Genomic DNA, 24,009 nt, shown 5'->3' on the forward strand with positions numbered 1-24,009 from the left:
TTATTCTTAATGAAGACTTTAATAGATGCACTTTTTCAACTTTGGTGGAAGCACAGTGCCAAACCATGTGAGCTGGCGATACAGACGAAAAGCAGCATGCTGGGAAATCAGGAACAACACGATAAAAAAATCATGTGCTGCTAAATCAGGCAGAGTATTTTGTATGATTTCACAAACACACACAAACAATGACTTACATGTCCTAGTGCAACATTTTTCAAAAGCAGAAAACAAAAAGCACTGGAAATGAACTGGTTCGAGCTGGATACCCATTTATTCATTAACTAGTTTACTGACATTGGCGAGAAGTCATTCAATCAAATGAACACACAATTAAAATCCAAAACATCACCATAGAAACCTACTAGTCCTAGAGTAACGATGATAACCGGCCTCAAATATAGCCTCGAGTCTTTAAACATACAGGGCCATTAAGTGCCTGGTACAGTAAGGTTAATGTTTCACCTGCAGCTATTCTTAGAAGAAACTGAACTATGATCTGGTGGTCATGGAGGAGATAGAATTACTCATATGCTTCATGTAGTTAAACAGTCCACGACGACAACGCTATGAACTACTCACGCTTTACATATATCTCCCATAATCCTTTGTGATCCCCCTCAGCTCTACTTTAAGAGTAGCATCATGATTTGCTATGATGTCATGAAACTAACGGAGCTAATGCAAAAAAGTACTTCTCAACCCAAGAGAAGCATAGTTTGGGTTAAGCTGCGACTACCCCATGCACAGGTTCTCGTACACACTCGATGACATGCCGTGATGAGCTTTTTTTTTTCTTTTCTTTCTTTCTTCCCCATTTACAAGCATTGCATTCGCCATCATTCAGAGTCGTCCAGCCAGACAACAGCTATTGATCTTTGACTCTAAATTACAAGCAGTCAGTTGGAAATTGAAACTAGGAGCCATTAAGAAGATGACGCTAAACGTTCGGTCTCTCGTATATCACGAACCTCCAGCAGTTAACGCTGTTTGAAAACCCTCGACAGACGCGGCGATGTTTGGAAACACGATCTGAGCTGCCACTGTCGCTGCGATCGCAGCTTTGTCTGCTTCACAGAGAGCAACTGAAACCAGCGTGGACTGGAATAAACTAGTCCGCTGTGCCTTTTTATTACTTCTCTGGAGGAGACGGAGCCATCGCTTCAGAGACTACAGCGGAGGTGATTATTTTCCTACAGCGAAGGCTTGAGGAGGGTGAAAGAGATACAAGAGAAAGGGGGGGGGAGGATACAATGGTGGAACATGTGAAAGTAAACTGAGAGGAAGTCTTTAGTGCTTAGTCAAAGTGTATAGTGTAACGACGCCTAAACCAGACACCAAAAACCACATACTCCCCACCGTTTAGTTAGAACACAAGCACTCATTCAATCGTCTCCTTTTAAGGCAAAAATAACTACTGGAGAATACCTTAAAACAATTTCACATAACTTTCTCGGCAAACAATCACACAATTATATTATTTTACCATCTGAACAGGATTACCAACATCATAATCCACAAGAATTTCTTAGTCCATCTAGTAAAATGCTAAACAAAATGAGACACCGTTCAACCCTCTACCCCTTTCCCATCAAACCACACACTCACTCAAAAATATGAAGATACAAAAAAAAAAGGTTACGTTCAAGAGGGAAAACGGTCTAACTTTCACATACCAAAAAAAAACACAAAAAAAAAACAGAGGGACAAAACAAACAGAGTAAACAGGATTTGCGACACACTGAACGTAGCGTTATTAGAGCAAGCATACAGGATGGGATTGCTCCTAAATCCTGTACAATCCAGCAACAGGAAGTGATGTGTGGACCAGACTTGAAGGAGGAAGAGGTGAGACAGACAGGTGCGTGGGGTAAACTTCATCAGTCCGACTTCTTGTCATGCTGAGAGTCGAACAATGCCTGGAAATAACACACACAAAAAAAAAAAACAGTGTGAGGCAACCAAGAACTAAATTAATCATCATCAGTGAGCTAACAGGAGTGTAAAAGATGGCTGCTGGTCTCCAAAAATATTGAAAAACAATACATTTCAATAGTAAAAAGCCTCACGAGGCAAATTCACCTGAACAGCTCCTGATTTATGCAACATTACAACTTCCTTTTCCAAGAAATGAGCATCATATAGAAAGACAAACACTCAGCGGAGTCGATTAGGAAATCCGCTGCCAGAAACAGTCCCATTATGTTCATTTTGTTTATTCCTGGCTATAGTGAAAGCTTTATTGGTATTGTGTGTGGTATACGTGTGTGAAAGTACACCCAAGTGAAGGGGCAAGGGAGCACCATTGACTGTACAGGAGCTGTGAGATCGGTTTTCAATAATTCAACAGCTTTTTCCTCATTGATTCAATCTGGATAAAAATAAATAAATAAATAATAATTTACAAAAAAAAACAAAAAAAACAACAACACACAGCTGTGGCAAATTGGGAAGGTCACAGCTGCAGACTCGAATCGGTAGATGAAAACATGACTGACCGCACAACTACGTGACAGCAGAATCAGGGAAGGGGAAAAAAAGTACAGCTTATACACTCGAGATAAAATGTTTCATTAGATTTGGTTTCATTATATGCTGTTAATGCTGCAATCGACATAACTCAGAAGTATGAACTCGGAATTACGTCATTTCCGAGCTACAAATTGGGGTGAAATAAAAGAAGAAGAAAAAAAAACATGCTAACTGATGAGTGAAAGTATATTTATCTCCACTAAACAGCAGACTGTACAGTCAGTGTTATAGATTTAACAAACTAACCTGTATGTTAATTATATAGCATACAAATTAAAATAAATAAATAAATAAATAAATAAATAAATAAATAAATAAAAGTGCTACTTAGTTTACTATCTATTCTGTGGGCACCATTTTGTTTTGATGTCTTTTGCTGAACTCAGGGTTGAAGAGTGCACTCAAGGTTTTTGTGCAGGAATTCAGTTTTCTTTCTTTTTGTTTGTTTCCTAGTAGGAGGTCGGAAATTCCTAGTTAGGAGCTTCGACTGGAACGCTGTCGTTACTGAATGTTTTAAATCGACTGAAAATGGAAACGTTTCGAAGCATAAAAGCCACAGGTCAGTTTGTTGGTGACTTGAGGTCTGTTTTTCGTGCACGTCTAAGCGGAACGCCAAAACTGACACGCTTACGTTCCAGGAAAGCAACTGTAGAGCCAAATCAGCGTGTGACTTCTTCACCAAGCATTTAGCACAGCCCCTTTTTGGCCTGAAAACCACCACATCTCAATCCCATAGAATGTAACAGCAGGTGAAGCTTTGGAAACAAACCCCATGAACTCTAGCTGAATCACAACCAAGTCAGTGTGAGAGTGACTAAAACTGACGGAAAACTACCACAACACACTGGTGAAATCTCCGCCAGAAAGGAACGCAGCTGAGGCGGAACTAAGTATTAGGAAAGAAATGACAGATTTTTTTTATCTGACAAGGTTAGGTTTCCACAGGATATTCCTGACTATATGTGGAAAACTTTCATGTGCTGCAAAAAGCAAATGCGAATACTATTCAATAATGACAGGAACTTGTCAGGTAAAGTGACAAGTGAGTGACAGGTTAAGGGCAAAGTTTTTTATGTGCCATTATGGAAGTTAAAAAGTACACAAGACCTCCAAGAACTGGAAGTTTCTCCCCATTAATCACTGTAATGACATGTATATTATTTCTACACATAAACTAAACATTCAGCAGCTATAACTCTCGATTAAAAGCCATTATCAAAAATTTTATATTGCCACATGTGTAGCAAAACAGAAAAAAAGCCAGGTGCATCAGAAAGTCAGACATTAACACGTGGGCAGGTGGACCGAGTTAAAGGAAAAGCCGAGTACTGAAAGTGAAGTTCACAGCACGCTCTTGATACATGAAGCGCTGGTCATTACTGGCTACAGCTTCAGTCAGGGATCAACGCCAGTTTATGCAACAATAGTGGCCTTCATAAAACAGCTCCAAGGCAATGGCGCTGACTAACAGCGGTAAACATACATGTACATTTTCCATGCAAAATATTGACTCTCCTATTTGTGCGTTAAAAAATAAATAAATGTGAAAAGTCAAATTTACACAATATTCCACTTACTGCAAATGTACTCGATTATGTTTGGATCTGAAGTTTTTTTCCACAAATTTTAGCACTGGGGCGACGAGAGAAATTCAGCCAATGGGTAACAGAATGCTCTCTCAAACCACATCCAGTTCTTTATGTGATGTGGTTTAGGACAGCGTGGCTTGCTAAAATTGATAAAACATGAAACTTCATGTAACCGAATACTGGAACGTTATGGTGGGGCGGCCATCTTGGATTTCCATAGCGCAGTTTGGTTCAAGTTACAAGATGGAACTGTGTAGCAGGATATGAAAGCAAAAGCCAATTCACTAACCAGGTCTTGGCTGATGTAACTGTATTTGGGCTGGACAAATTATGTAATTTAACCCCCCCCCAAATAAATAATTACTTTGATGCACGCATGTTCACATAATTTTGTTTGCTTCCAGCAGAAAAAAACAACAACAAGAAAAAAAAAAACACACACAAGCCCAACTGTTTGAAGCACAAATGATCAAACGGTCTACGTGATGCTTGTGCTCCAACTCCCCATGTAATTTAGAATAATCATCTCTGCTCCAAGCATGGCCAGCGTACTCCTCATCATGATTACTGATCTGTGAAACTCCCTTGCAGAGCTCTGGTGATTTATAGAGCGATCATGGCACTGCGCTTCAGACGAGCACGGGTCGGATCCGGAGGGATGAGAGAACCGATGCGTGAAAAATAATTGCATGGCTTAACCTTCAAGAACAGCAGCCGTGTACTTACAAGCACTATTACACGTCATGCTAATCCTGTATGCAGGTGTTGTTTGATGAAGCCTCAGGCTAGTTTTTCCTGGCTTTCAGTTTGAAATATATTCAACAGGCTGGTGACTAGGACACTGTTTAGTGAGAGCTACACGGAGAACGATGATGACTCCTGTACAGACCGAGCTATCGCCGTGCTCTTTTCCGTCGGCCCTTCGTAGTCGATCGCGTCCGATTTAAAACTCTGATGCTTGCTTACAAAGCCAACAATGCGATACCTGGAGACACTCAACAGACTCTGCTCCACTTTCCCTTCGGAAAGGCATGCATTAAGGCTCTTCTCGGTCTCTTGTTTGTTTGAACGGCTGAATCGCTGACTGAAATGGCTTGCAAACGAACATTCATAATTAATGTGAGCTACTGAGAGGATGCAAAGATTTATTCTGAAATTAAATTCCGAGTTGACGTTTTTGGCTTATGGTTTAAACTTCTGCTATTATCATTTTGGTCTATTTTCACGTGGGTTAACGGTTTACCCACATGACCCACAATGCTGTTTGACTAACTGATACTGATAGCGGTGAGGGGACTTAGCCTTCGTTTCTTGTCTCGTACGGTTTTCTTTGCTGTACTAACACTCATACTGACAAAGGGGGACGGACAAAGGCTGGTCAAAGTTTTTCCTTGCAGTAACGATGATTCTAAAATTCTTCCTTTAAAGTTTGCTCCTATGGATTTACACTGAGCAAGACCAGCTTATCTTATCTTTAAAAATCGTCTTCGGCTGCATGATCATCGCGGAAGCCGATTCTTCTTAGAAAAAAAGAAATAAAAGGAAGGTCACGGGCTTACGTTTGAGATATTTATCTTTTCGTTTGTCGATGTAGACTGTGATCAAGATAAATATGGAGGCTTAGCTCTGAGTGACACCCTGTGTGTGTGTTGGTGTCAAAATATTCAACAGAGGTGTGCACCTCAATAATCAAGGTGGAGCCTAATCTACTCAGAGCTGCAACTTGTGACTGGTTGCATGAAACTTGAACGATAGATTCAGGACAAGATTCTGAGGACGTCTCCAAATTCTGGAGTGCGGTCATATATATATATATATATATATATATATATATATATATATATATATATATATATATATATATATATATATATATATATATATATATATATATATATATATATATATATGAGATAGGGGAGGAGTTACATTCAAATAGCTGTTTCTCAGGATCTTTAAGTCCATTTGAGCTCAAATCTGGTGATACAGTACCACTGTACTAAAACCTGGAAGTGGATTTTTTTTTTATTCTATGTCTAGGTCCATTTTCTGCCACTGGAGACAATATTCGAGAAGAGTGCTTGGACCCCACAGATCGCCACTTGCAGTTATATGTAATGTTTTACTCTATAATCTCTATTCCTGTGTGTTCTGTTAATAACAGTAGTTCTCTTTTTTAATGATGCTTTGGCAATACTGAAATGCACTGAAAGTATATGTGTGTGTGTGTGTGTGTTGATGTGTGTTAACCTGTAATTTGGCATGCTCCTCCAGCAGGCGATCGTATTCCACTGTCAGATTCTCCGCCTGCTTTTTCATCGCCTTCACATCACCGTCAGACTTCTGATGAGCTGCGCAGGAACAAACACAGAAAAACAAACAAGTCAAAAAGAGAAGCCGTGTATTTATATCGAATTACAACCAGGCTTGGGGCGTAGTGGAATACATGCAGCGGCGTTATCTAATCAAGATACAAAAGACTACTAACGGTAATCCGTTACAGTTGCGTCAAAAAACAAGTAATCCGATTACAGGTACATTTTGTAATAAATAAATAAATAAATAAAAATAGGAATACTATCAAGATGACTTTTTTTTTTTTTTACATTTAAAACCAAAGAAATTAAAAACTTTTACAGGGCTCCAGACCGCACCTAAAACAGACCTAAAAATATTAATTTGCGAGTGATATTTCTGCTGAGATCGCCACTGGCGACAATAAAAATTTACACGTTATGAACTAAAAAATTTTGCAGGATTTCATTACCGCAACGAACGAAAACAGGGCGATAGTCAAAAGCATAAAAAGCTCATGACTACGTAATCGCAGAGAGCTCCACAAAAACAAACAAACAAACAAACAAAAAACACCGTTAGCACAAGCAGCGTCTCGAGCGTGTGGACTACATGACGGGACCGAACGGAAGCAGCTAAAAATAAAACTCAACACTGCCTATATGACTGCATGTGAAGAGCTGCCTTTCAACAAATTTCCCTCTTAGGTATCACGAACGAAGAACAATGGACTGGACAATGACACAGCATGCGCTTTGAGCAGAACGCATCTAGTTGAGAGATTTCTAGTCCTACCAATTTCGGCTACTCGGTGTGAACGTGGCTTTTCGGCTCAAAACGTGATCACAACGAAAAAAAGTACGCAATTCAACCTTTTAAGACTTGATCAGGAGCAACACAGAGGGCCCATCACTAACAGTTTGATCCTGACCCGGGTGTCAAACGCTGGCTTTCTTCAACAGAGGAGGAAGAAGAGGAGGCCAAACTAGGTCAGCGACACTGGCTCAGGTTCTGAGGAAAGAACAATTCTTTGTGACTGTACTGTATATAGTTCTCAAGTTGGAAACGACCTTAGTGACCTTTAGAGACCTTGGATGAAAATGCACAGTTCGCTTAAAGTGAAATGCCGAATTTTTTCCAAAAACCAAAGTCCATTCCTACATGGCACTTTAAATAAATAAATAAATAAATAAATAACTAAATAAATAAATAAATAAATAAATGGGAGCCTGTTTTCCCCCCCTCTTATATGAGTCAACGGTTCCTTAACAGATTTTTGTTGTCTGGAGCCCTGCTTTTGACAGAACACAATATAGACAGCTGCATGATTATAGTTCTGGGTCTCTCTTTCCAGTCGTGACTCACACCAGCAACACATGCATTTATTTTCTTAAAACAAATGAAGATCGTGGGGTTTTTTTTTTTTTTTTAGATAGTACTGCTTTTCTCCTCTTGACTTTACATACGTGACCTTGAAGTCATCCAAAAACGATCAGATTACATTACTTTCATATTGTGATACTTGGATTACATTACTGATGGCATTTTTCATGAAGTCTTTTGTAACTACAACAGAATACATCTTTAAATTAGGCCTCCTGACCCTGATTACAACGACCACAACCACCTACACACACACACAGAGAGAGGCCGTGTATCTATATTAAGAACAGGTAGGCCTCAATTTTTGTGAACACACTGGAGACAGACCACAAACACCAGCAGGGACGTCAGAAAGGACTGGACTTGGTGTTCTAGTCTAAATTAAAACACTTAATGACGGAAATTAGGTTAGCTGATTTGTAAAATAAATAAATAAATAACCGTTTAAAAAAAAAAAAAAAAGATGGACCAATGACAAACCGGGAACACGTTACGACCCACAGGACACCTTTTTTTTTTTTCCTCTTCTTCTTCTCCTTATTGGCCTTGAATTTGAAAAATTCTCTGGAACTGGCAGGACTCCCAAGGGTGGGAGCAAATTTTGTAGCCAGGACGGCGAGAAAAACATGGCAGCGAACAAGGCGATCAGTCAGTAGCACTGGGAGTTATAATGTTCGTGTGGGGGATGGATTCGAGACAGACTTCCAAACTTAATCTACACGTACACACTTCTGCCTCTGCTGCTGCTAGACTGTACACAAAACCTGCTGCCATTTCATGAGTTTACTCATGCAGGGACAGGGACACACTGACTTGGCCTAACGGATAAAAGGTCTCAGTTATGACGTGTCTCAGGTTTCCTTCAACCTCCCAACGGGGCTTGAGAAATTATTTACGAGCAGGAGCTACATCCTGACGCCATCATAGTAGTGTTTACTTGAATAAGTTGTGCAACAGTCTTATTAAGATGATAAAAACAGACTAAATTCTAGGAACTGACTGAAAGTCCATAAGCTATTCCGTACCACCTAGTCAGAAAGAATTGCATGGTTCATTGTCTACAAATGCTAAGTCCTTTATCTGGCTGAAAATTATATTTTATATGGTTCAGCACAATGTACAGTAGTACTGATACTGTTGCAGTTCAAAGTGGACACATCAAGAACATGAGCGAGATCATCTTCGGCGAAGACCAACAAAAACCCGCATACGGAAACACGGCACGATTTGTTGTCAGAAACCAGACACTGACTTTCTGTCTCAGAGGTATATTTACACAGAAATTCCCCATAATGCACTCTGTCCTTTTGAGCCATCCAAGGCAAGGGAAAAACAAAAAGTTCAAATCTAGTATTTCTTCTGTGTATCATTTCTGTTTATAATTACTATAATAGCTCCGCTTGTTACCTTTAATCTCGTTGCGGCTCAACAGCCAGATCTGAGTAAGCTTCAGTTCTTCATTTATGCTAATCATAAATCAGGGTGTACACAGGAAACCACCAACCAAATCACGAAGGGTGTGCTTTTAATGTGAACAACGTGTGACCGGGATTAAACCTAGGGCCAGAAGTTCCAGTCCTGGACAACCAGAGCACACAGTTCGATGATTTTGTTTACACTCTATAGCACCCATTAAGCCTTTTGTTTGTTTGTTTGTTTGTTTTAAAGAAAGCTTTCCTTACTTTAAGTAACCAGTTTGCACATTTATAATACACTTTTTATTTCTGAGTCAGTATTGAACATGCAACAAAAGGTTATTGTGTCATAAAACATAAGAGCCAATCAAGTCGCAATTAATTCGCGTATTTATTATATTTCTCTCCTTTTTTTGTGTGTGGGGAACTGGCATGTTATTATTCCTTACAGAACATCAGAATAATCGCAAATTATTAAATCAATACATAAAATAAATGCTTTTTTAAAGCGACAATTTGAACAACTGTAGCTTTAAAGTACAATCTGTAGATTTGGCGAATATTAGATTAAGATAGCAGTTCTGACAGTTAGCAAAAACACACCAGGCACTGCCTGTCTGTTCTGGGTGTACTGCCTTCCTTCGTTAAATCCATCTGCATCACACATCTCTTCATTACTGTGTGCGCGCGTGCGTTCTCTCATTCCTCTTAGCCCCGGGTGTAGATGTGTTTCAGCAAGCTGACTCATACCTTTCTTGGTGGCTTCAAGCTCATCCTTCAGTCTCCTGACCTCCTCCTTCAGGGTCTTGCTCTCCTCCTCTGCACTGCTCTTGGCCTTGCCTCCCACCTCCGGGATCTCCACTCCCGCATCCCTCAGTTTCTGCACACACACACACACACACACACACACACACACACACACAATCTCAATAGAGTCCGCTTCATACGCACTACTCCCCAATTAAAGCTTCTGCTTCATAATCAGCAATATGCACATAACCGCAATAATCACGATTGGTTTCTAGTACCTACTGAAAAAAATAAGCCTAAAGGCCACTGTGGATTGGCACACTCTGCACACTAAAAGCTAAACCCCTCTGGTCATGGAGAACAGAGCACTGTTTAAATCACTTCAAACAGAACCAGGCTGCGTTGGGTTGAGCTCCCAGGGAAGACAGGGAGTGTTGTATGAAGTAGGTTTTGATGTTTTGAGAAGATAAGAACCATAAAGCCCAAATCCAGGCAACAAAGAGAAGAGCGGAAACTGGCATGCTTTAAAGTCACAGCCAGGAGGTGCTTAGTAACTTCTTGATCGCCCACGTTTAAAAAGAATGGAAAGAAGGGGAAAAAAAATAAAATTACTGACCCAATGATAAATTCGCGATTCCCTTGAAAGAGTATGTAATTAAAATATTAACGAGCGTTCCTTTTCTCACAGAACAGACCTCACCACCTCTGTTCTGACTACATGTCTTGAGAGTCGTTTATTTTTAGGAAAAACGGGGATATCAAGTTCGAATCCCGTCAGCCAAGAACCAGTTTGAACGAGCCGTTTAAGTGCACACTGTAACCTCGGATCCCCGTTCCTGGCCGTCGGGAGTAAAAACCCGACGGGCTCGTCCACTCTTTTAGATCATCTACCTCGAGGTTCGACATATTATGAGATGCTTTTCTGCTCACCATCGTAGCAGAGTGGTTATTTGAGTTACAGTAGACTTACTGTCAGCTCAAACCAATCTGCCCATTCTCCTCTCGTCGATGTCTTCGGGTTTTCACACAAGTCTGAGTAAGCATTATCTCACGCATGAAAAATCGTTTTAATTGCATTCAAGGCGCTACTGAAGAACTCAAAGCAATACGCTTTTAATCACTCATGCTAGTTGAATCTTTTCATTGATTATCGTTAATAGTCTAAATTGTTTTTGACTATTTTTAATCGACGGAAAATTCCCGTCATTCGATAAACCTGTGCTCAATTAGAAATCAGCACTTACGATAGCCAGAGCAAACTGGGCACCAATAATAACCTGTCTGACTGACAGCAGCACCTCTTTCCTGTCATGTGTATGCGTACGTGTGTGTGTGTGTGTGTGTGAGAGAGAGAGATGTAAAACATTTCATAGATCACATCCTGCCAAGCTCTCAAGGTTGTTAACACCCAGTACTGCTAGCAGATAAACACATCCTCACACTCTCAAACACACATCAAGTCTTCATTCAGAGATTTAACGGTTTTAATTCGTGTACAGGACAAATAAAACTTAAATCGCCATTTACCAAACTAAAAAAAAAAAGGCACGTTCCATTAGAGGAGCTGGACATCTTATTTATGGATCACTGTATTGCTCTTCGCCTTATGAACTTTGACCCGTTGTGCTGATGCGTGAATTAATCGATGCTGAGAGCGATGCGTGTTAACCAAGATTCAGCAGCGTTCACCAAGGGCATGGCGAAACCCAGACGAGCTGCCCACAATAATCTCAGGCACGATCCGTATCGGCCATTTATGACCAAATATGCAAAGCTTTTCAGAATTCCCGGTAGAAATAATTGTACCATGAGGAGGCGATTGAGGTTTATTGCACAAACCTCGTACAGGAATGCGCGGTCACGGAGTTCGTCGAGGGAAAGCAGTTATCTTATGCTTTCCTTATCAAAAGACCTTGACTGAAGCATCCGGCTTTTGATTGTACTCGCTCGAACTCCTCAAAAAATGTCGTACCTTCCTTCCTTAAATTTTTTTTATATTTTTTTAACATTATGACGTTAAATATTTCAAAAGTATTTAATCACGGAACAGATGAAAACATCAGAAGACTGATTAAACGTCATATTGAGGTTGATCATACTAACTGACATGTAACAAGTGCACGATATCGCCCTCTAGGGCGTGTAACTAGCACGACACACACCAGAGGAAAAGGGCAGCAGCTCAAGAGCATATTATATTATACCTTGGAGCTGCATTTCACCCACAACATTTCGTTTATATTACATTACCCACATTATTTTTTTCCCCGCTTCTTAAATACAGAAATTCTCATATACGTCGTTCTGCCATAGCATTTTTTTTTTTTTAAACTTCTGCTCGTGCAACGTCTCACAGCAGCATTAACTGAGCTCATAGACACCAAAGAACTTATAGGGTTGTTCTAGTCAGTCCATGGAGAAGAAAGTAATAGTGCGTTCATATTGCGTTGGTGCAAAACGTTTTACGTCCGCCCCTCGTGTTTAATTTCTGTGGAGACGGGAAACTCCTGTGCAGAAAACGCTAGAAGAGGTTTACAAAGATTGACACCGCTCTGGTCCAAACCAGCATCGCCATTGTCCAGCATCATCCGCCCTATTGGATCCTTCAACCTAGCTCACGTGGAGTTAGTCCCCCTCGACGTCGTCTTCACCGTGAGCTCAATCACAAGACGGCTCACAGTACTTCATTTTGAAGCGTCATTTTCTCTTCCACTGGGTGAACGCCACGCCACTTCCTGCTTCAATTCCGACTGTTGCACTGAGAAGAAACTGCCTTTTGGTTAGACGCTCAGTCAGTTTGAAACGGTCTTTATGTCAAAACCTGGCTCACTCTAGCGGTGTTTCATACACACGAGCACTCGTTTGTTCTTTATCAGGGTAAGTATGAATCCATAAAGATTCCCTAGATCCTTCAACCGTACGTTCAGGTTGCTCTAGATAAGAGTAAGCGTAAACCGAACGCGATTCAGAGGCGGTAGGAGGATTCTCTTAGCTCTTACTAACACGCTCGCAAATTCCTTGCTGCCGACGTACCGCTGCGATAACAAACAGATCCGCTTGAGGATCGCGGCGTGTGATCTGATTCAGATTCAGCCCAGAGAGCTGACATTTTACCACCAGAACTGTAGGTACAACAAAAGATCAAAAAGGTACAGAGCACAAAGATAAAGCCTATCTTTTTCTATAACGGGGTTATACCTGTTCAGGTTTCCTTAGGTGCAATGCCCGATATTACATCCATCAAACACAAACACCTGCAACCACCACATATAGGAGGACAGAAAGTTTAACTGCAGTAGAGGGGAAATGATATTTGACCCACACTTTCCGCAATCTCTTAACGTTTAACTGAAAATCCGTTCATTACTCTTGTCGAAATATCCAAATATTAACATTGGACAGAAGGTATTTTATACACAAGCTGAATGCAGATGTATAGGTCTATAGAGTGTTGTGAGCCTCCTGCGGAGTTTACTGACTGTCTGTGCTAATCTGCGAATGACTGATTTAACGCCAACGTTTGTTTTTAAAAGCAGGAGTCCCGGATTGGGAAAGCGATTTAGGTAACGTACGGCTGATGGTTATCGTAATTCCCTTTTAGAAATTGATCTCCATCTCACAGTGAACGTGCTGAAGTCAGGCTTCACCTCACGTCTCTCATTCTTATGATGCTGAGCATCATCTTAACATCTCTGTGAGCAGGTGATGCTCGTTATCTTGTATCTGTACATACGTATGTGGGTCGGTGATGCGGTTAAAAACCCTTTTAGGCGTGGATATTCTGTCCTGACATTCCTACAGAGATTGTGCTGCAGTTTCTCTCATCTCTCGAATTCCTAATCAAAACTTCCCGTGTAACCGAGCTGCAGTTTTAATTTGGCTGCAACGTAGCAAAACAAAACAACACCCGACTATGTTCAACGTCAGACTCGTCGAGAGTCCCTAGGCCAATCCACACGCCAGTACATCAGCATCCTTTGATGAAGGATGCTGAAACCGCAGTCTCGGTGGCAATTATATTACTCTCCAATTATGCTAATCGACAAATGACTCTGCTCTGAATACATTCTGCTTTACCATCACTCCCATCACTGCTATTGTGGAACGTAGTATTACTCTCGCTAAACTGACCCGAAGTGTTTCGCTTGTTTACATATCGCGAAAGGGTTTCAACACTCGCACCACAGCTAAACACCAACACTGTTTTGTTTGGCAGTACAACCTGGTCTCATCTGCCCCGTGGCTACTGTGTTCTTCTTCCTACCGTGTAGGAAATGTCTAGGGTTAAATGCAGCGGTTGTTAAATCTTGTTCCCATTGAGTCATCCTGCAGTACGGCGATGACATTTTGATCGGCTCAGCTGCAAAAAGAGCATCATAAGTCACCACTGAATCTATAAATATCTAGCAATAATGGTTCGTGGTGTACAGGAATTTTAACTGAAGTGCAAACCAGAAAACCAGATGCAAAAGACTGGAAAGAGGATGGATGTCGGTCAGGAACGGCTGCTTCAGGGCAGCATGATGGCCTCCCAGCCTTCATCGCACATATCCAGGCCCCTTCCAATTGATTTATAAGTTACACTGACGATGAAGACGTTTGGTCAGGAAACAACCACAAATCGATGATTATGACTAAAAATGAAGCGCAGACACTTCCAATCCAAACTCTTCTACCTCCAGCTATTTAATACGAGCGTGGGAACAGTGTCCGGCGTTTTAAGCGATGCTGTAAGAGAGTACTTTGGAAAACTGGCATCGGAAAATAAAATGAAATCACCGATTAGTCAATGTTTAAAACGTGTGAAATGTTTTGCTTAACGAATCCAGTTTAATTACAGAAACAACATTTTACTTCCTAAGTAAGCGAAATATTTCAAAAGGATTTAGGTATTTTAGGCACGTTAATGAGCTCCTAGCACAGATAAAGCCTAGATACGTTATGGTCATGTGACCTACTAAGATTAAATACTAATTGTGCATCAATTTACAGAGCCCATGCTGTGCAACAAGCGGGTATAGTAAAAGCTCAACCCAGTTTGTATTAAAATGAGGTTTAGGGGCGTACACATGGAATTTTAGTGTGACTAACATGGGTATATTGTGAAGACACTCCAGTTTATACACTTATACATTACTTATCCCATGCAAATCCATCACGATTACTACAGACTTGTAAACAGACATATCTTATTCCATCCGAGTTAGTACTTAGTCCTTTTATTCACCAGGCTGTGGATTCGCATTGTAATGGACATTAACTTCATGGCATCAATTTGTACGTTTTTAAAAACGGTAACTTTTAGAGACTAATAATTGTTCGATTCGTCGACTGCTTGTGTTCACTGCCAGATGAGAAGTTGTGCGAACGGGTCAGTGCGTGTATTCTTACCTCCTGAAGCTTCTCGTTCTCCTCCATGTACTTCCGGGCGGCGTCGCTCGCGCTCTCTGCTTGTTTCTGGAAGGCCTGGTTGGAGGCCATGAGCGTGGCTTGCTGGGAAAGAAGGCTGGCCAGACGTCGCAGCAAACTGAGATACAAAGAAGTATGGGGGGGGTTGACAGACATGCTTACAAAGTGAGAGACATATACGTTCATCCCATTAATGGTGCACTACACTTTAACCACACAGGAACGAAACTGCATGTGGGTTTAAAAAAAAAAAAAACGTTCTTAATCCAAATACGATCACAGGAACGTATTAAACCGATGTCTATCCATAATGGACAAAAAGGGTAGTAGGGTTTTAAACTCAGAAATGAAAATGGAGCAAGTGTGTGCTAAATGCTGTACATGCATCATAACCATGCAGATTCTACTTTTGCTTTAAACCGTGTCATCTCTGTGATTTAATAGGGGTTCTTAAACAACTTAAACAACAAAGCCTCTGTACTGAATATATAAGAGTGGAAGGTAAGCCAGGAAACAGAACAGTTGCTTCACTATAACTTATTTAGCCCTACTATGACCTTTGGCCCATCTAAATTAGGTCATTACACTCTTCCACGTACACTGTTCAAAGGTCAAATGTTCGCTGACAGGAACTTTGTGGTTAAAAAAAAAAAAGAGAGAGAGAAAAAAAAGGATGTGCCGGAGTCACCTGAGGAGTAACCACATTTAGCATATGCGCCGAGGCTGACTGCACCACTTCCTAATGAATCATAGCTAGCGTACGTGACGGACGTGGGCGTAAAGGCTAGTTCACACTACACGACTTTCAACGTCAGCAGATCGCTGTGCTGTTCATGCTACACGACTTGCTGTCTTGTAAATCGGGAGTCTTGAAGTCGTTGTGGTGTTCGCACTACATGATTGCCCGGCGACACGGGGTCACACAATACACGATGTGACAAGGACTCGGTCATCCGATGACTCCATCTGGGGTCCAAACTACGTTTTGTCACGAAATGTAGCGCCGATTGCTGGCCAATTTGCCTCCCATCAAAGGGTTTTTGTCGGTGAGCTTGGAGTTGAAAATCGGGCTTAAAGTCGTGTAGTGTGAAACAGGCGCTTTCGCTGCTCGGCTCTCGGTTGTTCATGAGGTCGTCGTGTTTGCGTTCACTCCGAGTGTTGATCTCGGGTTGCAGCAGGTACTTTCCTCAAACGCAAGGGACTCCACGTTGTGTGTCACACTTCCAGCTGGGCCTGAAAGATGCACCATGTGGCAGGTTTACTTCATCCTTTCCACTCTACAGGTTTAATCAGCTCGATCAATTTACATTAAGTGCAGCGGAAGTGCGGCTAACAGCTCGAGCTAAACTCGAACGTTGCAACACGAGCGTTTTGCATTTCTAGTTTGCGCAAACCAATTAACCCAACAGGTGCAGTAAGGGGCTCTCTCAAGCGAGCGCTCTCGCTCTCTAAAATCAGTTCTCGGATGTCAAAGTTCCTGAGCAGCTTTTCTGAGTGTTCTGAGACGCCGAGCTTCCCATCACAACATGGGCACTGAGCCAGAGCACAACATGCTCATGCCAGACACACCAGTTAATATAATATCCGTCACCTGCTGTTTATTCACACTCTCACTTCCAATAAATACATCAATGAATAATCTGACATCCAGGAAAAGTAGTAGCACTAGTAGCTCTCGTAGCCGGATATTAATATCCCGTCAATCAGAGAAATATAGGCTGGTGCCTGTAAGGAGAACGCATGCACATTGGCTTGTAGGTGTGTAAACAGCGGGGTAAAAGGGGGAGGGGGCTTTGTGAACAGAAACTATCCGGGATCCCCCTGTTCTTTCCACCAATCCTCTTACATGAATATAGATCCTATAGAAACACACCATTTACAGCACATGAGCAGTTACACAAACACAGATGGGGGATAAAAGGCCTGTGGTAAAGATTCCCTGTAATCCTTTCCGATAAAGAATGCCCAGAATGTTTGATCTGATTAACAGGTGGAGTAAGTGAGGTCTCGGGGAATGGTGTGGATCATCACGGGGGCCGTGGGAAAGTCTGACACTGAGACGCTGAACTCTGGGTCTGAGATTATTCTGTATAGAGAACTACTTTATTCAGCTCATACCACAGCAGAGTTCAGAGGAAAATCAGTAGTGCGTGTGTGTGTGTGTGTGTGTGTGTGTGTGTGGGGAGAGACAGAAATTGGGAAATAATTACCGAGAAAATAGGAGACCAAAAGCAAGTACAAGTGAGGAGTATGGGGAAGAGAGATAGAGAGAAAAGAGGAGAGGTAGAGAGATAGAAAAAAAGACAAAGTGAGGAAGACAAAGAGACGGTACGGACAGAAAGAAAGAGAGCCAGAAAGAGAGAAAAGGTGAGAGAAAGACAGGGAGAGCGAGAAAGAGACAGCGAGAGAAAATATGAGAGGCAGAAAGAAAGAAAGAGATAGGGAGTGCAAGGAAGAGAGAGAAAATGAGAGACAGACAAAGAGAGATATAGATGAAGAGAAAAAGAGAGAGAGATGGAGAGAATGAGAGAGACAGAAAGAGAGAGGGAAAGTGAGAGAGAAAAACAGACAGAAAGAGACCGAGAGAGAGAGAGCGAGAGACTCACAGGCAGAGAGAGAGCGAGAGAGACACTCACAGGCAGAGCAGCAGGGCGAAGCCAGCGATGTATTCGTTCCTCTGCGCTCTGAACAGTTTCATGTGGATGTGCTCAATGGCCACGGGGTTGTTTGAGAGATCCACCTTATCGGTCACGCTGTACTTCCGTACTTCTCTGAACGCATCTGTGGAAACACACACACGTTAATATGACAAGCGTACTACTAGGGAGATTCATTGACCAGCCTTAATTAAAGAAATTCCTGTCATGTAAATGAGTCTATGGAGATAAGGAGAGTAACATTAGGACACAGCTTATCCACTGCTGCCTCTTAGTGGCTGATTAAATCCAGAAATGTATATATGTAATATATATATGTGTGTGTGTGTGTGTGTGTGCACGCGAGAACACACTGTGGTGCACTAGGGGGCAATAATCACTCACAAAACATGTGTCGTTTAATTTTTTTTGCTTCAAACAATATTGACATTATTGTTGTTCTAATGACAAGTTGATACAAGTTGTACATTTATAAATAATATTAATAATTATTCATCCTGTTCTTCATTTGAGCTCAATAAATAATCATGAGTAAAGACCTACGAGGCACAAACCGTTCCATACTTCACAATATGAAATAATACCAGCCTATAGCGGTTAGATTTACACTCACCAATCAGAAGGAACACAAGGATGCAGATGATCACAATGAAGGCTGTGTTCCCGTACGTCGTAATGGCAATCGCCAGGCGAGACTTGAATATTCTGTGCCATCTAGAAAAGACAACACAACGACATCACGGTCTAGACAAACAGCCCACTGTACCCAATAATACAAAATGAAATGTAATAAATAAATAAATAAATTCATGATGACTAGTGCTGCTGTGTACAACCGAAATTATTAGTTGTTTTTTTTTATTTGAGAGAGATACATATTAAAGCATTATGTATCATCATATTATATGATGTATAATATTAAAGCATATTACAAGAGAGTGGACTGTGTGTCCAAAAAAGTAAATAAATTAGCCGGATTTCTAAGATTTTTGTGCGATATAAATCCGCACAAACGAGCGACAATAATTCACTCGTTTGGTGGTAATTTTGGTTTCGTTTATATGAATGGGGTTTAGTCCTCCTAGATTTACTGAAATAATACCTCAAAAATCTGGTTGTTAATATTATCTGTGTTTGAAACATGATTTCAGATTCGGGTGTAAACATATTAAAGTCTCAAAGCCAAGTGCTTACTGTCAGACATGCCTCATATCTGACATACGAAACAATCTGATAAGAAAATCCTAAATCGGTTGCTCCATCTCGAGTGTGACAAGAGACATGAAAACAGGGTGAAAGGGCAGAGATTTCACAAGGCTGGACTGTGTTCATTCCTGGTTTCCCCACCCCATGACTCAAAAGCACACATGATCTAAGTGACAAGCAGGGTAAGGAATGAATCGATGCGCTCTCATTGATTAACAACTAATTAAAGAAAAAAACTGATCTGAGAGTTCATTAACGGAAGGAGTCTCCAGTGTCAGCGCTCTCTGGAACGGTCAGGCCTTTGCAGGTTTCCGGTAACATGATAAGCTGGGTTTTGATAAAGAAGAAAGAAAACATAAGCAATAGCAGGAATGAACTTTAAATAAACGTTACTCTAAACGGATTGAAAAAAAAAATGTTAAAAATGTTAAACAAAAACGTGTAATTGTTTTGGCAAACGTTTCAGAAAAACGACCCACGATGGAGCAGCGTGAAGCGGTCTGACGAAGCGGTTTATTCCTTCCCCTGACTACAGTTGCCACGGTTACTCGACAGAGGTTTCTTTTGAGGTGAATACGTTACCTTGGCAACAGTGTGGACATTGGATTAGAACTGAGTACTAGTCAATTCTCTGATATCAGTCCAATATCATCTTTAAACAGTAAAATTCAGCCCATGTTTCAGTAATTAACGATCTCTTATCTTTCCACTTTCATCAAAAAGCTTTGATCTTTGGATTACGTAACAAGAGACTGAAGCAGGAGGCTGAAGCTCACCTTTTGGGGGAGATGAAGGGCACGCAGAGCAGCAGGATGAAGAACACCTCGGCGTAGAGGAAAGTCGCCACGGCCGTCCACTGCAGACTCATACTGCAAACCTAAAATAAAAAACCTGCTGGGACAAAATAACACCTTTCAGATCTCAGAGCAAAGAAAAAAAAAAACCTTCAACGCTTCAAGAGGCACATCAAACGGTCAAAGTGAGATATTTGCTAATACGGTGCCATCGTACCGTATCGTTATTCCTGTGAGAAGTTCTCGCTCTGATCTCACAGAGGAACGTCATCACTGCTAGCCTAGTTAAAAGGCCTAGTCTAGTTCGCTCCAAAAAAACAAAACGCCAAAATCATCTGTTCTCAATCACCATTTTCTAGACACATTAAACGTTTTCGTATTCGTCAGAAATCCAAGAAAGATGTAGGGGAGATGTTGCTGATGCAGAACACTGAGCTCACCGTGCCTGAAGCTACACAACACGGTTACGTGGAGTTACAAAAGAGAATCAGCGATCGACGAGATGGCGAACGCAATGGCGTCGATGGCGGCATTAGTACTTTTTGAATTGGCGAATTTGTTCGGCACGGTCTTTTGGAGCGATGTCTGTTGGTAAACGAGGCCTTTTAGCTGTACTCACGTTCGACACGTGAATCGAAGAGGGCTTCGGATGAACGCGCGTCGCGATGACGTCACACGGCGCGTCTCGGCCCAGAACCCGCAAAAAAAAACTTTGCGTTAATATCTCAGCCCCTCCAGGATTCCACGATAGCAAACTGCAATATGCTTTGGAGCTTGCAATTTTTCTAAATTACCACACAGTTGAACCAAGACATGTCGTGTCACGCTGTCACATCACGCGATCAGCCCGAGTCCTCTTCGATACACGCGCGTCGAACACGAGCACGGATAAAAGCTCTCACTTACCAACAATCACCACTGCGAACGACCGCGCAAAATTATTTCCTGCGATCGTAATTTCACCAGTTCAAGTTACAACCCTGACTCCAAAAAAGTCGGGACACTGTGTAAGCTGGAAATTAAAACAGAATGCAATGACTTGCGAATCTCATAAACCTGCAGGTTACTCACAATAGAACATACAAAACATATAAAGTGTTTAAACTGAATAAATGTACCGTTTTAAGGAATTAGGTAAATTTTGAATTTGATGGCCGCGACACGTCTCAAAAAAGTTGGGACGGGGGTCAACAAAAAGGCTGGAAAACTAAGTGTTACTAAAAAGAAAACGAAGCTGGAGGTTACTTGGCAACAGGTCAGTAAGATGATTGTGTATAAAAAGAGTATCTTAGAGACGCAGAGTCTTTCAGAAGTAAAGATGGGCAGAGGTTCACCAATCTGGATGGACTTAGAAATCTGGATGGAGATTTTAGAAGGAAAAACGACGGCCAGTATGTCACGAGGAAGAAATCCCAAAAGGAACCAGACTCAACCAGGAGCTGCGAGATAGCGTGATTACAATAAGACTTTTCTACATGGTTGGTATTGTGATGATGCTGAGACGAACACAGGAGAAGGTTAAGGATTACAGCAGCAGGTAGAAACATACAGGATCCAGGAGAGATATTCTTAAGACATGAAGCTAAGGAAGTACAGCAAAGAACTTAAGGGTGAATAAACACAAATCTGAGGCACCACATGTCCTGGCCACCTGTTATACTGTCAAAAAGTATTGATGCTTGTAGATTTATTTATTTATTTAGTAACTTATTATGGTGAAGGCAACAACGCCACCTACTGACTGACAGAAGAGACCTCCATGATAAATAACAACATGACGTGTTTCTTAAGATCTAATATACGCTATCAGGAGCATGACTCATGATTTAAAACGAAAATATTTCCGAAAGTGCAGTCCAGACAAACTGAAAGTTTTAAAAGCTTTGCTTTACACTTACAGTAAGATTGTTCTAGAAAGTTCCAGTTACTTCTGCAGTGTGTTTGGGAAGTGTATTTATCTCTGGCTGATTTTTATTTATTTATTTATTTTTTAGCTCAACTATGAACCTACTGTAACAGTAATGGAGGAGGAACTGTTTTATTTCTAACAGTACACACGCGTATAATTAATTAATCTCAGATCTAAACAAGACTCCGAGAAGTCGCGAGCTCACATCAAGACTGCTGAGCTGTTAGCCGACTAGCTAATGTTACAGCACCACGCCTACTTTCAACTCAGACACAAACTCTCTGCGCTTTAACACCGTATTTCGATATTTATCATGCACAAAAATAACAAATAAATACTCACGTACAATTTAACAAAGATACAAAAAAAAACCCAGAGAGAGATATGGGCGTGCCAAAAACTTCAACCGTTTTCTGCGTTTCACTTCCGGTATGCGTGGCGTAATCACTAGCGCCAACATACAACTTCCTGTTGAACGGAATTGTGGGAAAAATTTGACTTGGTAATGACGAGCTAAACATAACGCAGTGTATTAAATATTAAATAAATGTTTCCAGGACTCGTTCAATCAAGAATTGTTTTTGACGCGACTATAGAACTCGATTCTAATCTTATTGTTTTAAAATATTTGGAAATAAACTTTCATTTTGATACATTGCTTTAGAAAAAAACGCAATTTTAATCCCCTGGTAGATTAAAAAAACAAGGGCTGAACTCCCACCCGTGCTTAATATTTTATTACGAAATAAAACTCATTTAAAAAAATATCCACGTAAAAACGTTAATAATTAAAGCGGTTTACTTCCGGTTTCCGGTTTAGCGCCCCGCTAAACTACAATACGAGTTCCGGTAAAAAGGAATTGAAAACATTTCGGTATAGAGAATAAAGAACAGCCTATATAAAACAAAGTACGCGTTAAATAAAACTGTACCGGATTTATTCACGATATGTAAAGTTAAGATTACATTTTTAAATATTATTTTTTACAATACAACACATTCAAAGTCCCTGTGCGATTTGGAATATATGATCATTTTATTAGTACACTAAATATTTTATAATATATATATTTCCTACAAGTAACAGATAGCATTATGGACGTTCTTTACCCTCCATGGCAGGGTGTTTTTTTGTTTGTTTTTTACAGTCAGGGACCCTTTTAACTGACTCAGATTTCTTCCATAATCAACAAAGTTTTTTTTAAAATTAGCCACATTATTTAAACAACGTACAGTCATATTGTGACTATGTGTTGGAGCCAGAGTTTAATTTCTGATCTTCTGAACTCAGATGCATGTTTGTACGAAATTAACTCAACTTCTGTATATAAGTCAGGCTCGGCGTATTACACACCCCAGGGTGAAGTTCTCAACTCCAAAATCTTTATTAAACATGTATTCATGCGTCCAAAGCTTTTTATTCAGGTAAAAAAAACAAAAAAAAAACAACAACACATGTTTAGCACCATCTACAGGTTGATCACGGAAATGTAACTGTATAAAATCTAATAAATGTTGAACTCTAATATTCTTTTCAGGTAAACACACACACACACACATCATGTAAGGCAGCTTAGTGTTATAAAAATTAAAAACATCTTTAAATGATGGATACAAAACAGACAAGTGTACAGTAAAAAGCTTGAGACGTGCTTCCCGAGATGAATATAAAGTTGATGCGTATCACATGAAATCAGCTCCAAAAAAAATCTGCATAAGAATTATACAGCTTCCTTTTTTCCTCTGCTGATAAAAATCGTAAAAGATCGTATTAATGTATTTTAAAACATACTCTATCAAATTCCAGTTTGTTTTTTTTTAGTCTTGTGTCTTCATTATTAAGTGTAAAAATTTTTTTTATATATATATTATATATATATATATATATATATATATATAAAGTTTAAGCTTCTGTTTCAGCAGCTGAAACCTCTACGTAAAAGCGATGAGAAAAAAACCCCTCATCTTTTAACAGATGTCATTACAACATAAAAAAATAATATTTGTTTTAATTTAACTTTTCTACAGTTTATAGTGTGTTACAAGCTGGAAATGACCAGGTTCAGTATT

General features: G+C 40.5%; 1 protein-coding gene across 2 annotated transcripts; it reads right to left on the minus strand.

Annotated features, from left to right (window-relative positions):
• On the minus strand, positions 1 to 22,427 carry bcap31 (B cell receptor associated protein 31). 2 transcript variants are annotated; one of them, XM_017468459.2, is made up of 8 exons: positions 22,286 to 22,427; positions 20,013 to 20,127; positions 18,644 to 18,744; positions 18,010 to 18,154; positions 15,356 to 15,491; positions 9,965 to 10,094; positions 6,372 to 6,472; positions 1 to 1,919 (listed from the first exon to the last, which is right to left on the minus strand). In XM_017468459.2, the coding sequence occupies exons 2-8, from the start codon at positions 20,102 to 20,104 to the stop codon at positions 1,881 to 1,883; spliced, it is 744 nt and encodes a 247-aa protein (XP_017323948.1). In that variant the 5' UTR covers positions 20,105 to 20,127; positions 22,286 to 22,427; the 3' UTR covers positions 1 to 1,880. The 2 variants fall into 2 exon arrangements, with proteins under 2 accessions (XP_017323948.1, XP_047011682.1); XM_047155726.1 differs by having other exon boundaries at positions 22,282 to 22,300.
• Between the last annotated feature and the right edge of the window lie 1,582 nt (positions 22,428 to 24,009).

Source organism: Ictalurus punctatus, chromosome 5 (genome assembly GCF_001660625.3).
Source record: "Ictalurus punctatus breed USDA103 chromosome 5, Coco_2.0, whole genome shotgun sequence".
Classification (NCBI taxonomy): Eukaryota; Metazoa; Chordata; class Actinopteri; order Siluriformes; family Ictaluridae; genus Ictalurus; species Ictalurus punctatus.

What these genes read in the sequence shown, in the direction of transcription:
- bcap31 (XM_017468459.2), bottom strand. Translation starts at nt 20,104, where the DNA reads ATGAGTCTGCAGTGGACGGCCGTGGCGACTTTCCTCTACGCCGAGGTG. An exon ending in AGAACGAGAAGCTTCAGGAG is followed by an intron (nt 10,095 to 15,355) that starts GTAAGAATACAC and finishes GTGTGTGTGCAG; the next exon opens with AAACTGAGGGATGCGGGAGT. An exon ending in AGGAGCATGCCAAATTACAG is followed by an intron (nt 1,920 to 6,371) that starts GTTAACACACAT and finishes TGTTATTTCCAG; the next exon opens with GCATTGTTCGACTCTCAGCA.